We start from the raw sequence: 16,105 nt of genomic DNA, 5'->3' as shown, positions 1-16,105 counted from the left end.
GTCTGGGACATTCCTGAAGTTACAGGATATCATTCTGTCTAAACATGTATAAGACTGTATGCTTAATAATAGCCCAATCCTATGCATATCTTCTAGAAATAAGTTCCATTGAGTTCAATTGCATTTATTCCCAGGAAAATGTGTATAGGATTGCACCCTAACATTGCAACCCTAAACCTACTTACTTAGGAGTATGACCCATTGAAATAAATGAAACTTATATCTGGGTAGTTATGCATAGAATTATGCTGATATTCTTTAGAATAGTAGAAGCTAGCAATTCAGTGCTACCAATATTTTAAAATGTTCTTCCTTCCTTTTCCGCTCTCTCTCTCTCTCTCTCTCTGATTTATGTTGCCCAGTTGCAGTACTTTCAAATAGATGTGCATAGAATTGTACTATAACTCTTCCGGCATTTTGATATTATTGATACAGCAAGAGGGTTTCTGGGTAGTTGGCATCTCTAATAATTTCGCTCTTTCAGTGATGCCTGGAATGACAGCAGAGCTATTGTAACAGTTTTCCCTCCCCTTCTCACAGCGCCTAACATTTTGGAAGAAAAGAACTATTGGGGCCCTTGCCAACGTGGCTAAATCTATTTTAGCTCCCTCTGACTCAGATAATCAAGTTACTGTTCTCCTAGAGGAGCCCCTGTGACCACTCCAGCTTTAGCATGGTAACAGCCTTTGGAATAAATGGCAACCATGATTCACACTTTTTTTTTTTACTCTACATTGTCAACGGGATCCTTAAGCATTCTTTGTTTCACGCTGTGACACAAATGTTGGTGTTCACCAGATGTTGGTCATTTGGCTTCATGGGTTGTCAAATCATCCTGCCCAATTCTTGCAAACTCAAGGCTGGGTCATCCCTTAGAAAATCAATCCATCTCCTAACTGATCTTCGCTTTCTTCTTCTGCCTTCAACTTCCCCTGGCATGATTGTCTTCTTCAGCGAGCCATGTCTTCTTACGATGTGCAGTTTCATAATTTTTGGATAGCTATAAGTATTATGAACTCTGACTTTGTTCATTGTTATAAAAAGGGATCGTCTTGAGCATTAATAAATCCAGATTTATATTGACACTGCCAGAATCACTGTTCCAAAAATGCCAGGCACCACAGGAAGGGAGGGCGGGCACTGTGAGGAAAACAATGGAAAGCCTAATGTCGGTATAAAGTGAAAAGGGATCTGTCCATTTTTAGATACCGCATCAACCTTATGGAAACATAGAAACAGAGCGAGTCAGAAGAGGCCTTCCAGGCCAGCTAGTCTGACCTCTGGCTCCAGCCAGCTCTGCTCATGACATGCCCACCATGTGCATGTCAAGCCTATCCTTGAACATCCTCACCAATGGGACCTCGACCACCTCCTGCGGAAGCCCGTTCCACACCCTCAGGGTCCTGACTGTCAGGAAGTGCTTCCTGGCATCCAAATGGAACCTTGGCTCCCTGAGCTTTGCTCCAGTGGAATGCATCCTGCCCTCCTCCACAGGGAAAAACAGGTCTGAACCTACCTCCACATGGCACCCCAACAAATCCTCTCAGAGTCTCCTCTTCTCCAGGCTGAAGAGACCCAGTTCCTTCAGTCTCGCCTCATACGGCATCCCCAGCATACCGGCCACCAACCTTGTGGCCCTACGCTGCACTGACGCTAACCTGACTATATTCTTTCTGTAACGAGGGGCCCAAAACTGAACACAATACTCCAGTTGTGGGCGCACTAAAGTCATGTAGAGTGATAGTAATACCTCTCTTGATCTAGAAGCCACACTTCTGGCTATGCAACCAAGGGTGGCGTTCGCCCTCTTGACCACCGCATCACACTGCTGACTCATGTTCAGCCTGCAGTCAACCAGCACCCTGAGGTCCCTTTCACAAGTGCTGCTCTCCAGCCACTTGTCCCCTAACCTGTACTTATGACACCCATTCCTACGCCCCAAGTGCAAGACCTTGCACTTATCCACATTGAATGCCATCCTGTTGTCTCCTGCCCACTTCCATAGGAACGGGCATAAATGCAGGCACACTGGGGGGGGTGCAAATGCAGCCATGGGGGGAGAGATGGGCGCGAATGTGGGCACGCTCGGGGTGGGGGAGACAGGTGCAATCGTACTGGGGTGGGGGAAGATGGCCGAGATCGCGGTTGTGCTCCTGCAGGAAAGATGAGCGCGATCTCGGCCATCTCCTCCCCCCCGCCCCCAGTACGATCCCGGCCATCTCCCCACTCATGGGGAGGAGGGAGACGGCTGCAATCACGTTTGCCACTCAATGTAGAGTTCGCGACCTGATTCAAAATTTTTATGAATGTTTTATTCGCCACCCAGTTTGGTCACGAATAAACTAAGATGTTTGTGATCCCGGGTACAGTGGTATATGAGCAGGGAATGGCCACTTTCTTACGTAAGTCAGCATGGGTTTCCTCCACTGTAGAACTAGATCCACTTTAGGCTCCACTTTGGAGAATGTTTTAAAAGCTGCAGGAGGGAACTAGAACTGCATGGTCAGAGGAAAACATACAGCGCAATAGGAAATTATTAAACTAGTGCAATGATAATACTAGTTTCATGTTGAGCCCTGTTAAAAGATTGAGAACCAGACATAGGATTATACATTTCTACCTTGTATCCCCTCCCCTTCCTTTCCTACACCACATTCTCTTTTGCTTAATTGTAGTCAAGCCATTTGTTTTTCTCTTCTTTTTTCTTTTTTCAAATCTTTATTTTCTTAACATATGCAGATACAGAAAGAAAAATGTAGAACAGAAGAAACAGGGCTTTCTCTGCGGTGGCGCCCAATCTATGGAATGCGCTCCCCAGAGAGGTCTGCCTGGCGCCATCGTTATCTGTTTTTCGGCGCCAGGCGAAGACCTTTTTATTTAAACGTCATTTTAATTGTTAATATTATTTGCTTATTTTATCTGGCCAGGGCAACTTATTTTATGTTTTATATTGTTAATTTGTTTTATATTTTTAATGTATTATATTTTAATTTATGTTGTGAGCCGCCCCGAGGCTTCGGCGAATGGGGCAGCATAGAAATGTTTTAAATAAATAAATAGGAAACTAACATAAACAGAACAGATTAAAATGAACAAAGTTGTCAAGGAAATTTTAAACAAATTCCTCCAAGACTATCTTTCAACATTCTATGAGAGTTTACAGAAAAGAAATCATTAATCTGTGCAACAACAGATCTTCTAATCACTTCAAGTTCTACTGCTTGTCCTTTTCTTTTCCAAACTCCCCTCAACTCCCATTACTCATGTTGAACAGAGAAAAATTTAATGATAAATGGAAATTTTACTAACCGTCTTCTGTTCACATAGTTAACTCTGCCATCCCAATCAAGCCATTTGTTGGTGCATGTGATGAGCAAGATGGGTTTTAGTGGGGTTTATCAGGGCTGGCACTACCTGGAGGAAAATGAGAAGGGTGTTCTATGGTGTGGAAGGCAGGAGTGGCCGCCCTGGCCTTTCCCCTTGCTTCAGGCTAGAGCTGTGTTCTCTGGAGCCTGCCCTTTACCACTGCTGTCCTTAGGAGAGGAGAAGGAAATTGACCCACACCAACATCCAGCTGCTAATTCAGGCAGGTTCTATAGGTCTTTTTCTTGGTCCTTGCTTCAGTCTTAGACTGGCCATGAGTCTGAGTGGTTAACCATGCTTTCTAGTCCAAGCTCCCTAGGCAACGAAAAAAAGGCAATTTGGGAAGAAGGCTAGGAATCCTAGTTTTCTTTCTGTGGGTCGTCCACCCTCTCTGGGGAGTATTCAGGTACACGGAGGCAGGTGCAGGCACACACACACTGCTTGCAGCACAAAACGACACTTTGTGGGGAAACCTTTTCAACGACTCTGCTGCAAGAATAAATGGGTACTGAGCCCAGCATCGTTGTATGGAACACTCCCCATTGCCCCTTTCTGGAGTAAGACGTTTCACTTTGTCTTACAGGTACCCAGATGAGCTGCTTTTCTCCAAGCTCGTTTTCTTGGCGCCAGGCAGCTTACGTTGACTCCTACTGCTGGGCAGCGGTACAGCAAAAGCAGCTTTCACAGAGTGACTCGGGGCATCTTCCACTCTGGCTCCACAAGGTGTGTAAAGATAGAGTTATATTTTCTTCCTCCTCCTCCTCCTCATGCTCCTTCATGAAAATCCAGCTCAGAAATTTGAGACTGCAACTCTCAACCTGTCCCCGTTCATGGTTGTCTCTCAGCTATTGTAAAGCATCTGCTTTGATTAAGGACCGTCTGGCTTGGTTTTGTCTGTTGTTGTGCTGCTGAAACATTTGCCACTCACTGAAAGGAATGTAACAGCTCAGTCTGAGCATTTATTAATAATGATATACCAATGCCCCACCTTTCTTCCTCATGCAAGGAACCTTAACACAGTTTGCAAGTGTTACTGCCTCTCTAGTTTATCCTTACGACAACAACCCTGTGAAGTAGGTTAGGCCAGGAGGCTGTGGCTGACCCAAAGTCACCCAGTGACTTGTGAGGACTAGAACCTGGATCTTGGCACTGTTAAATGTTATGTATCTATTTCTAAGAGGCCCTTCTGGATCCTGCCCAGCAAGTGGGTTAACAAGTATGGGTTGGATTGGCATGATAACTGGGCCAGTGGAATGGACTTCCATATCCCCTCCTCCAGTCCCTTGAAAAGGCTCCATAGAAGTTCGGGTGATGCTGCCAAAAGGGGTGATCTGTGCTGCAGAGGCACCCTGAAAATTGGGTGGAAACAACTTCCATGGGCAGAGCCCTACTGTCGGCTGATCCACATCCTGGATCCAACCCCACATAAATGTAAAATAGGATGCAGTTAAACATTTGCAACAAAACTTGAAAAATAAAAACATAAGAAAAGTGCAGTACACCAAGGGACCTGATGTCCCCCAAACCTGGATGATTAAGAGCATCCAGTACAGAACGGGAGGCACTGCAGAGACATCTCCACCTACTAGTTCTCCTGACCTGCATTTTATGCTGCACAGATTTCATTGCCCTCTACCTGGAGTGCCTCAGAGAAGGAGGCTGGAGAGGCATCAGGAAAACTCAGCCTAGCTTCCCCACTGATTCCCCCCTTTCCCCCTTCTCTGCAGTTGTTCTCCCAGTCTCAGAGCAATTGCTCTGCTCAGTCCCAGTTTCCTTTCCGTGCTGTCTGCAAAGGAGACAAGTCCAACTCTCTTGATTCAGGTCCAAAAATCCACATTTTCCTACAGCCTCTCAGACATGGTCCAGGGGCAATAGGATTTTTCCCTAAAATATAAACCAGTATGACACCTGTTCCAAACCACAGCAATTAAACCATTTAATAACAGCCTATCCAGGAAATGAGCACATTAAAAACTATTTTAAAAGCAGCTTTTTCAAAGTCATTTTTGGAAAGGTGTTCCAGAAGGTTGGAGTCACTGCTGAGAAGACCCTAGTACCTATCAATCTAATTTAAAAGAAGTATTTTACTTTCTAAATAAATACATTATTGGTACATAGCACTGTTTGCTTGTGTACCTTTTCACAAACAGTAGATTACAAGGTTCCAGTGACTCTGTACCTTCAAGAGGGAGAATAAGAATGGTATGATTAAATGTCCCTGTATCTACATATTTTTCTGCCTGCAAATAGCAAGCAAATCTCAACACCTCCTATGTATGCAGTATTCCATGGGCCACCTGCCACCACACAGCCAAAGTCCCATCTGCTTTCTGAAACAGAGCAGCCCAGAAACCTCAGAGCTCCAGGAACTGGAGACTCCTATTGGAGATTCTCAATGTAGGGATGAATATTCAAATTGGCCTTTGCAATGCACATTTATGTTCCATCAGCCTGATTGCTGCAGCCCTTTTCCAACACTGTCATTAACTCCCACGTGTGCTGTGGGACTAACATTAGTGAGACTTAGGTAACTTCAGCGTAGCTCTTCTGGCATCATGACACTCCCAGCATTATCTTTGCATTTCCATTCTTCTACAACCTAGGCTGGCGAGTTTTTACATTGGCCCTGCCCCCATTCCTTGGACATTCTCTGACATGTTGAAAAAAAAGCAGATGAGGATTTATGCTGCAGGCTGCCGCTTGTACACACCCTTCTCAAGTTGCACTCCAGCTGTCAAAAAAAGCATCCTCCACTAACACTTTGGCAGCACAGAAAGGGAGATCTCCCCTCCCAGCTGTCCCCTTTTGGGTATGAGCAGAGGGCTAACTGTAGACATGGTTGTTCTGTTACTCCTAAGGAATACCCCACGCTGAAGAGCACTGCAGAAAGTAGGTTGCTCCATCCTGTATTAATGGGGAAATGTAGCCCTGCTATGAGGATAACGGTTGTAATGTAACACCACCTGGGAACCCTAGGCCCTTACTTAGGTGCTTCAGAGAAAATAAAATGTTTTGTTTGGAGTCCCACTGAAACAGAACCTGAGGAATTGCCTGACCTTAGAGATTCTCAGGGATCCCAGCATCCCTTCCTAACTGGCACGGTACACGTTTGGCATGTGGACCTCAGAGTCTTCCATTATAAAAGGATCACACATAAAATGATTCGAAAGACACTTGCTGGGGACCTCTACCGCCTTCGGTCGGAGCCTTCCTTGCCCAACATGGCATATTCCAGATACTGTTTGAAGTACTACTCCCATCATCCCCAGCCAGAATGGCCAATGGGTTTGGAGGAATGGGTATACACTGAATGAGTGTAATAAAGCTGCTTCTGATATTGTTCAATTTCACATAAAGGGGGAGCTGCTGTGTCAGCAACTCCATTTGGAACCAGGAAAGAGTGACTCCGATTATGCATCTTTGTTGGTTGAAGAGCTCGCGGCTCAAAATATGCAGGGACCATTATATGTGCGTAATGGAAGGCACTCTAATGCATAGGAGCGTGTGTCTCACAAAATTGTAGGGCCCTGTTAATTTTACCAGCTATACTTTCGGAGTGCCCTCATTCCAAAGCAAGCTTGTAACAGCAGAATGTGTTTCAAAATGTGAAGGAAAGGAAAGAAACACAGTTCCTAAAGTAGAGGAAGGGGCAGATGAGTGGGGACTGAGAAAATGCTGATACCTAGACTAAAGAAAGATCATGAGTGGTGCTCCTTTGTGAGGATATCTCAAGCTGAATGCTTATCCCATCTTTTCAAAAAGGACTGGATCATGAACTTCGGGAGTTTATCTGGTTTCCTGGCTGCAATTAGCTTGTTTTCCAAAGACAGACACATTTTCTAGCTTTGTTACTCAGAGGAATAATGCATGTGTGAGTCACCCAGCCAAAGTGGTTTCAGATTGGCCTCCCCTCCACTTTATTACATTCTTATATTGCAGCTGTCCTCACTTGATCTTTTCTTCTCCCGGGGCCATTTCTGCTACACAGCAGCAAAAACTGAATTCCCAACCAAGAGTTCTGTGGTACCTTAAAGGCTACCACATTTATTATGGAAAGCTCCGGGGCCCACAACATGTGGCCCGTGGGCCAGATGCCTCCCATGAAGCCTTAGCTGTGGTTCTTCATGGGCAGCCTCCCACTGCCACTTCTCATGCCTCACTTACTGTCCCTGCCACATTGACTATCTGCGTTTCACAATCGAGCACTGTAGATTTTGTAGATTGTTACCCTTCAGACATTTTGGCCTATAGCTCCCACCTTCTGTTATCCATGTTGGCTAGAGCTGATGGGAGTTGCAGGCCAAGCCAACTGGTATATAGCACTGGACGCTTATTCTTAGTATTTTGCATTTTTCAAATCTTAATTGCAAAAATCCACATGTGGTTTGTAAACTGTCACGGCTGTTGTTGTCTCATGGACAGATCCTGCTTCAAATCATCCTGTTTGTTTTCCTTCCCAGTTTTTCCCATACATCCTTCTGCTAGTTGCCATCTTATTGTACCTGCCCTATCTCTTCTGGCGCTTCACCGCAGCACCCCACCTTGGTTCAGACCTGAGGTTTATAATGGAAGAACTGGACAAGGCCTACAACAGAGCGATCAAAGCTGCCAACAGCTGCCAAGATGGCAACGTGAAGGAATCTGCCAGCTCCGCGCCTGTCTTTAATGACAACGTTGCCCAGAGGTAATGTCACATTCCTGTGCGTTTTCCAGGTTTTAAAACGTTAAGAAAATATATTTAAAGTGCCATCACATAATGCACCTGAGTAAATGTTCTGGGATGGAGGCACCATTCAGCTGTGGACTTAGATAAACACATCCACATCTTTGAACTTGTGGACTTTAATTTATTTTAATTGACTTAGGGTATCTCTAGTTTCATTAAGGGTTCATTCTTTTTAAGGATTGTTCTTGATCCTTCTTACATTATGTCTGTGTGCTCTATGCTTTAGATAAAATGATTTCCAAGGAAAAATGGAACTCAAGCTACTGAGTTCTTTCTGGTATGAGTAAGCAGGAAAAAAGTTCCTGCTTTCTAGTCTTAACAGAACTGTTGCTCCTGAAATTATCTCAACGAATGACATGGATGCCTTGGAATTTTGATACATTTCCCAGTTTCCTCTGTGTGTGTTTTCTGCAGTATCTAAGGGAAATGAAATCCTGATGTAATAGCTCTGAATATTGGATTTTCCCCCTTCAGTTTCTGGGAGATATCTGACAGCCATTTCAAATATCCCATTGTGGAACAATACCTGAAGTCGAAGAAAGGTTGCAAGACCCTAATCATCAAGTACATTGTTTGCCGTTTGCTGACTCTAATCATTATTCTGCTGGCTAGCCTCTACCTGGGCTATTACATCAGTCTTTCTTCTATGACGGATGAGTTTATCTGCAACGTCAAAACGGGCTTATTGAAGAATGACACCAGCGTTCCAGATCGATTTCAGTGCAAGCTGATTGCTGTCGGCGTCTTTCAGCTGCTCAGTTACATCAACTTGATTGTGTACGCGCTGCTGACACCCCTTGTGATCTATGCATTGCTGGTGCCATGCAGGCATAGCTCAGACATCCTGCAAGTGTATGAACTTCTACCAACCTTCGACGTGCTCAAAATCAAAACCAGGCGATATGATGACTTAAGCCTGTACCTTCTCTTCCTTGAGGAAAACGTGAGTGAGCTCAAATCGTACAAGTGCCTCAAAGTTCTGGAGAACCTGAAAGGCAGTGGGGAGAGATTTGACGCCATGCAGCTGCTGATGAACCTTGGCTCAATTAAAGTGGATGCTCTAGATGGCAAATCGCCCACTGCCAAAGGCACCTGTGGAAAGACAGCTGAAGCGGAAGTGGCAAACAATGCAACAGAATTAGAAGGTGAGGCTGCTTGGCGTTCTTTTCATTTCAGCAATTTATTGGCCATAAAATCCGTCAGAGTTCAGTGAATTTGAAAATTCTACACTTAGGTGTTGAATCTCTTTCAGCCTAAGCACCAAATTGTGTTTCATGCAAACATAGCAACAGAGCGAGTCAGAAGGGGTCTCCCAGGCCATCTAGTCTGACCCCCGGCTCTAGCCAGCTCCAATCACACTCTGGGAGGCTGCATTCCAGTTGTGGACAGAGCCAAAGGCAAAAAGGACAAGACAAAAATTTATTAATTGACTTTTAGGATGCTGTTGTTTTTGTATTTTTTTAAATCATTTTGTATTGTTAAACCATCCTGAGACTTCACTAATGAGTTGGTCTACAAAAGTTTTAAATAAATAAATAAAATAAAAATGCAAAAATCCCCAGCATTATTTAAAGTAAAATAAGAATAAAGCTCTTACTTCCAGTAACTATGTCCTAGAAGACTTACTATAGCCTTTCAGAATAGGGAGGGAAAGACACACAAAAGCTGGGGAAGTGTCAAATCATGGGTGGTTGCAGTCGAAAAGGTGGTCCGTGGAATGGGAATAGCCAAATAGCCTAGAAAGCCAAATTGGGACCCCCAGGTGGGCCAGCTTTGGCCTGTGAGCCTGAAATACTGTGCCTCAGAGGAGTACACAAAAGCAGTACAAACATCTGCAGATTGCTTGGAGTGGTGTAGTGCTTGGGCTTGGACATGCATGAGACCCAAATGTTCCAAATTAATAGCCTGATCCTACACATGTTCACTGGGAAGTAAGCCCTGTTGAATTCAGTGAGACAGATTTGCAAAGAAATCTGCAAAGGACTTACAAAGGACTTACAACCCTAACAGTAAAATCCATCCTTAGTATTACTAGAACACACCTGTTGGCATCAGTGAGATTTTGCTTAGTCGTGACGGACAAGCCCCATTGATTTCAGTGGATCTATTATATAGAGGACTAAATCTCTGGATCCAGTCTAATATCTTTTACTTGTAAATTCCAGCTCACTGCAACCTAATATCTTTTACTTTTAAACACTGTCAGTGTGCCAAAAAGTCTTACACACACGAACACTTTCTTCCTGTGCATTGCCTAAAGCACCACAAACATAGTTTCGACTTAGGGGGTTGGGAGCACACACACACCCCAAAAGCAAACATCTTTGGTCACCGGGTTTCAGAAGAAGCACAACTTTTTATTTGTGATTATACAAAAAGCATAATAGTATGCTTGTCTTTGTTATTGTCCTTTGGATTTCAGATTTGACAGGACAAAAATCAGAGGAGGAGGAAGAAAAGACCGTTAAAGATGGAAAGCTTCGGCAGAGGCTTCTTGATTCTTCTTGCTGATAGAACCAATGGGTGATTTGTTGATTATGACAGTTCTTCCTACACCATCCAGCAGATGCCTTATTGAACACTGGACGACTGTCTCCTTGTTGAGGGTGCAAAAGCCTGAAGATAAAGGCAACATTTACAAGCTATTTATATGACAGTGTTTACACGCCTGTGAAAACAGATGCCATAGCAGTGATTTGCATTAACTCTATTAGAGACAAATCATGGGAAAAAGCTAAAGTCCGTAATGTAAATAGGCTAGAGACAGAAATAGACTGGGAGCAGTAAACAACTTGAAGTTAAAAGGTGTGACACAAGTTGTCTGTTGCATGTATGCATGAATATCCGTCACCCAGTTATTCATCATTCTCACCCATTTGTTCATTTAACTCTCTACCCTGAACCTGGTCACAGTAGATACAACAATTTAAAAAAACCCAAATTATAGTTACATTTACAAATTATCATTGTGTAAAGATATAATTAAACAGTATCAGCTAGAATGGACAGCTGTGCACAAAAGAGTATAAATAAAATAACCCAATTGCAGTTTAAAACTAAACAAGAAAACAAACTAAGCTGAGGATGGGAATAGAAATCACCCAACATATAAGTGAATAAAATATCACTACCTGTATGGTTAAAGAGATCTGCATTTCAAAAAGGCAAAATGAGGTTCCTCATAATTAACCTCCACAAATTGGGTTGAGAGCTGTACATCTCTTGTGCACAGCAGCTTCCCAACCAGCTCAGACCTGACTGATCCCTTTCAGTCTTTATCTTCCCCAGGTGAGAGATGAGGAAGGTACAGATTGCCGCTCCTCCTTCAAGCCCCACATACACGCATGGATGTTGATATTTCTCGGTTTCTCCCCTTGAGGCAACCTTCCAGCACTGCCTTCAAGTCAAGCAGGCTCTGTCGGATATGGTAAGGATGGACAGGTCAAAATCCTGCCTTGATCCTGGTTCTCACATGCATGTGGGCACTTGGATTCTCTGTGCTTAATTACTGTATCCTTGAAAACAAACTGTTGAACCATGAGAGCACTTTAATTGCAGCCCGTTCATTGGCTTCAATGCAATCACACAGAATAAAGGTGGCAGGGGATGCTGTGCTTGGATGCGCCCTTCCCCACTTGAAAGGCTCTTCGATAGTTTTACGCTATGTTACATATTGAAACAAATATGCACACCTGCTGCAAATATGCAAAAAAATATACCTGCTGTTTCTACTACAGACCACTAACCACCCCATGATAACATGAGCTGTGGGGGTACTGCAAGCAGAAGAGGTATAATCTCAGATTCCCCCACTGTCAGTTCTTTTATACTGGTACTTTTTACTCTTACTTTGGCTGTGGTGTGAAATGTTCAAGGTGCAGATATGCAGAAGAGCCATCTGTGATTCATCAAGGAATTTTCTGTGATCATTGTGGAGAATAGGTAGCAATTGTCAGTATGTTTCTAGGGAAGCGATACCGTAAGGGCAGTCTGAAGCCTGAGCATGACAAGCTTACCATTTGGGGAAGATACCGAAGACCAGTCCGTGCCTATTCCCCTGTGGCAGTTTCTTCAGGGCTGCTCCCTTCCTTTGCTTCAATGACCAGCTTTGTGTGTGTTTCAATACATGTGCACTAATTCACATCCAGGCAGCAAATATTTACTAATGTTGATTGAAACAAATAGCCATGTGCTTCGAGATGGGCAAACGCTCCACTTAAATCAGAAATGCAGCATCAAAAAACATGGTGGGACAAGAAGTTTTTCTGAGAATTCTAAATTAGATCCTAATGATAGTAATTTCATGGGTCCTTTCCGGGCTGCATATATATCCTTGGTATATCCTTCAGCCAGCCCTACTATTGGATAAAATGAGATGTTTTTGCAGCTGAGCAAATTTCAGGAGGTTGTGAGGCAACAATGAAGTTCTAGAAAGCAGAACTGTTCCTGGGCCAGTGCTGAAGCAAGATTCAACTTCTAGTCTTCCACTGGTGCCTTCTGTATATTTTGGATTTCAGCTCCCATCAGCCCCAGCCAGCATGACTGATAGTCCAAAATTCTAGGAGTTACGGCCCAAAGCATCTGGACAGTGCCAGGTTGCAGAAGGCTGGTCTAGTTGGTTTCTATGCACAAAATGGGATTGGGGCTACCATTTTGTGTTTCCCCTTCGGACCAAAGTGTTTTCACTGGTCCTGCTGCAGTGCTGCTTGGGGTTAGGGCTTAGTGCATTTTTCTTTTTCAGACAGCTAGGCTCACTGGATAAAAGCTAATTTAAGCCCTACTTAGAGCATTCCCATTGTAATGCATTGGACATGCTAACAAGAATTAACTTACGTCACATTTGTTTCAGTGATATAATTCTTAAAGCACGCTTTCATGGTTCCTGGTACATCTCTCAGTTTATGGATTATTTGCTTGAGTCAGGACCCAGAGGCCATGGTATACTGTAAAACCAAGCTATTGTGCAATGACTTGCGTAGCCATGTTTTTCCACAAAGTGCAAATGCATTTCAGCAGTCACTGAACTTGCCACAAACACAAGTGTTGCATTTCTGAGCTCATACACCTGCTCAGTCCACATTCTTCTAAGTAGGTGCATAAGCTTCTAATGTCCTCAGTTTAAATCGCAAGTGGAGCAGCTCCTGTAGAAAACATTAGTTCATTGCAAGTTCATATTCCAAGTCCTGTTATTTTTGAACTTTGGAAGCATTGCTAGAAATAGGAAGAGAAGGGTAGCAAAAATGGTGAGAGACCTGGTGATTGGGATTATGTGAGAAAACATTGGAGGAGTTTGCTGTGTTTAACCAGAAGAGATGATAGCACTCTTTAAGTAGTTAAAGGGCTGTTACATAAGACAATGGGGCAAGTTTGTTTTCTCTTGCTCCTGTGGGTTCAAATGACAAAGGAACAAGATTTTCAATAAAGAAGGAATTCCTGATAATGTGAGCTGCTCCAATGAGAGCACACTGCCTTAGAAAACAAAACCAGTTAGACTATGTGGCCTTTGAGGACCCTTTCCAACTCTTTAAGACTGAGAATTCAGCAGAACACTGTAATAGGTCGAAACTTGGCCTTAATGCTACCAATTGTTGCCTTCAACATTCAGAGCCGATACTTTTTAATGCAACAGTGTGGCTATTAACTTTTTATTGAGAACATTTGCTAAAGTCTTTGTATTTTTTTAGATCTTGTCTTTCTTCTGTGATAAAGGGGAAAGCACCTAGATCAGTGGTATAACGCATGTTTTGCATGAAGAAGTTGGAAGTGCAAGTATCTCTGGTAAAGGAACCCTTTTCCCTGGTTCAGGGATTTGAGATAAGAATATACTTTGTGTATGATATGGCCATGTATGTTTAGTACATTAGAATTGCATGGAATATTGCAGCAGAAGAAAGTAAGTGTTGACGTGAACAGCCCAGTAAGCTTTGGCTCTTAGGCAGTACAGAAAAATTGTAAGTAAAATCCACATGGGAAGTTGACAAGTCAAAGTGTTTAACTGTGCTGACCTCTTTAATAAAGTGTCTACATGTGCAGTGTGGCAACAGTTAACCCTGTGAATATGTTACTGTGTTCTGTCTTCATTCCAAGCAGAATTGTATCAAATGACCTGGACTAAGTTCCTTCCCATTTCACAGAAGTGGCACATGAGTCAAATGTTCTGCCATGAGGAACAGTGACTGATTTTATTTATTGGTTAGTTCTCAGTAATAAAATCAATGCATTCATAATTAATACGCCTTAATATAATAAAATCTGTAAAGGAAATCATATCGCCTTTTGACTTTGGTGTTTTGTTTTGTTTTTTTAAGGGAGGGGGATAGGATTATTTAGAGTCCTGGGTTGGAGGTCCTTTTACCTCCATGCTTGAACTTGGATGGCCAACAAGACCCTTGGCTGCTGGATGCCTCTTCAAGGGCAGAATTACATTTCAGAGAAGGGTAGAAAGGCTGTGCCAAGGAGAGGTGGTGGCCAGATGTCTAACCCTGGCTATTTCTACCAGCACATCAACCTCGTTCCCTCCCTAGTGCTTTGCCCACATGGCTGAAAGAGCCATCTAGGTAACACGCACAGGGCACGGCACAGCAGCAGTTGAGAAAGCTTTGGGCATGCCCTACTCCCGGCACTGGATGCACGTAAACCTCCCATTTCAGAGGGTCACACACATCTGGAACAGAAGCAATAGGATTGCACCCTAAAAGTACAATCCTGTGTGTGCTTAGACAGGCAAAAAAAGCCTACAACTGCCAGCATTCCCCAGACAGCCCTTTTGAGGTGCAGACAAGCAGAACACCAAACCCTATTCCAAAAATACAGACCTATCTAGGAGTCCTAGAAAGCATTTACTTTTCATAATTCTTGGACATCAGCTAGATACTTGGGACCATTTCAGAAAATCACACAAAAAAATAAGGAACAAAGGAATTTCTTAGAGCTGCATGTAAATAATCACTTCCTCTATTTCTAATATTAAAGGTGTGGGTGTTGCTCACGTAATCAAAACTGCACCATCCAGGCACAAAAGGGAAATTACTAGCAGGCTTGGTGAAACCCTGGAGTTTCCAGAAGTTAAAAAAAACCTTAAGGAAAAAGTAAGGGGATACCCCAAAACAGAGTAATGTGGACTGAGCATGCTCCATGGGCACAGAGGTGGCTGACTGCTGGGGTGTGGAAAACTGGGTGGGAGGTGGAATGAGGGGGGCTGGATGGAACGGTAAGCAGAAGCCCGCCACGTTGCAACCTTTCATTGCAAACTCCACTTGTGAGCTAGCATTTTTTGTAGGCGTCTTTCCTGGGATTGATAACCAAAGCATTCCTTGTGAAGGAAAACAGCAACCTTCCAAGATTTAACAGGCTCATGCATGGATGCATGCATAAAAGCCTCTCTGTGCCAATGGTCCACACTCCAGTGAGGATTATTGAGCAAGAATGTTCTGGATTTGTTCCTCCTCTTCAGCAAGGCAACCTGCTTGTTTTCCTGCCTCTTTGGCCCATAAAAAGGTGGTGGGGAGAGGGAGGACTTGCTTCTCTGCCTGTCACGCATACAAGTGGTAAAGATGAGAAAGAAAATGAGGAGCTATAGCAGCTGGTGGCCGTGACAGAAAAGGGTCCATTACTTGGAAGGGGCCCACGGAGGGTGTCTTGCCCAAGTGCCCCCAAAAACCTGGAGCCAGCACTGACCTGGTGTCTCATAAGGACTGTGGGAACAGACTGCTGAACCAGATACTGTAGGTCTTGGTCAGTTTCATTGGAACCCTTCTTAGGTTGATCAATATCTAGCTCCACAAAAGGCAGGAAAACTTCAGATAAAGCAGATAATACAAAAACTTGAATTCATAGTTCTTTGGATCTCACCCAGTGTGTCACTGGCAAACATTACAATTTAGGCTATTGCAGCAAAATTTATGCAGCACTTGATAATCAAAATGTTCTTTCCCTTAGCTGTTATCCAGAAAAAACCCTCAGAAGCTTTCTCAGGTGATTAGAAAGCATAATGATGACGACGGTGAACAAGAAATT

The 16,105-nt window shown here is 43.6% G+C and overlaps 1 protein-coding gene across 1 annotated transcript in view; it reads left to right on the top strand.

Annotated features, from left to right (window-relative positions):
* Positions 1–14,356, top strand: part of PANX1 (pannexin 1) — a 20,349-nt gene extending 5,993 nt beyond the window's left edge. Inside the window, exons 2-5 of the mRNA XM_044442685.1 lie at positions 3,947–4,086; positions 7,824–8,047; positions 8,564–9,234; positions 10,512–14,356. Coding sequence (XP_044298620.1) covers positions 3,947–4,086; positions 7,824–8,047; positions 8,564–9,234; positions 10,512–10,600 — 1,124 coding nt within the window. The 3' untranslated portion in view covers positions 10,601–14,356. The remainder of the gene's footprint in view (positions 1–3,946; positions 4,087–7,823; positions 8,048–8,563; positions 9,235–10,511) is intronic.
* The last annotated feature ends 1,749 nt before the right edge of the window (positions 14,357–16,105 follow it).

Source organism: Varanus komodoensis, unplaced genomic scaffold (assembly GCF_004798865.1).
Source record: "Varanus komodoensis strain SLA01 unplaced genomic scaffold, ASM479886v1 scaffold4, whole genome shotgun sequence".
NCBI classification, from domain to species: Eukaryota; Metazoa; Chordata; class Lepidosauria; order Squamata; family Varanidae; genus Varanus; species Varanus komodoensis.
This window is presented reverse-complemented; position numbering and strand designations above follow the sequence as displayed.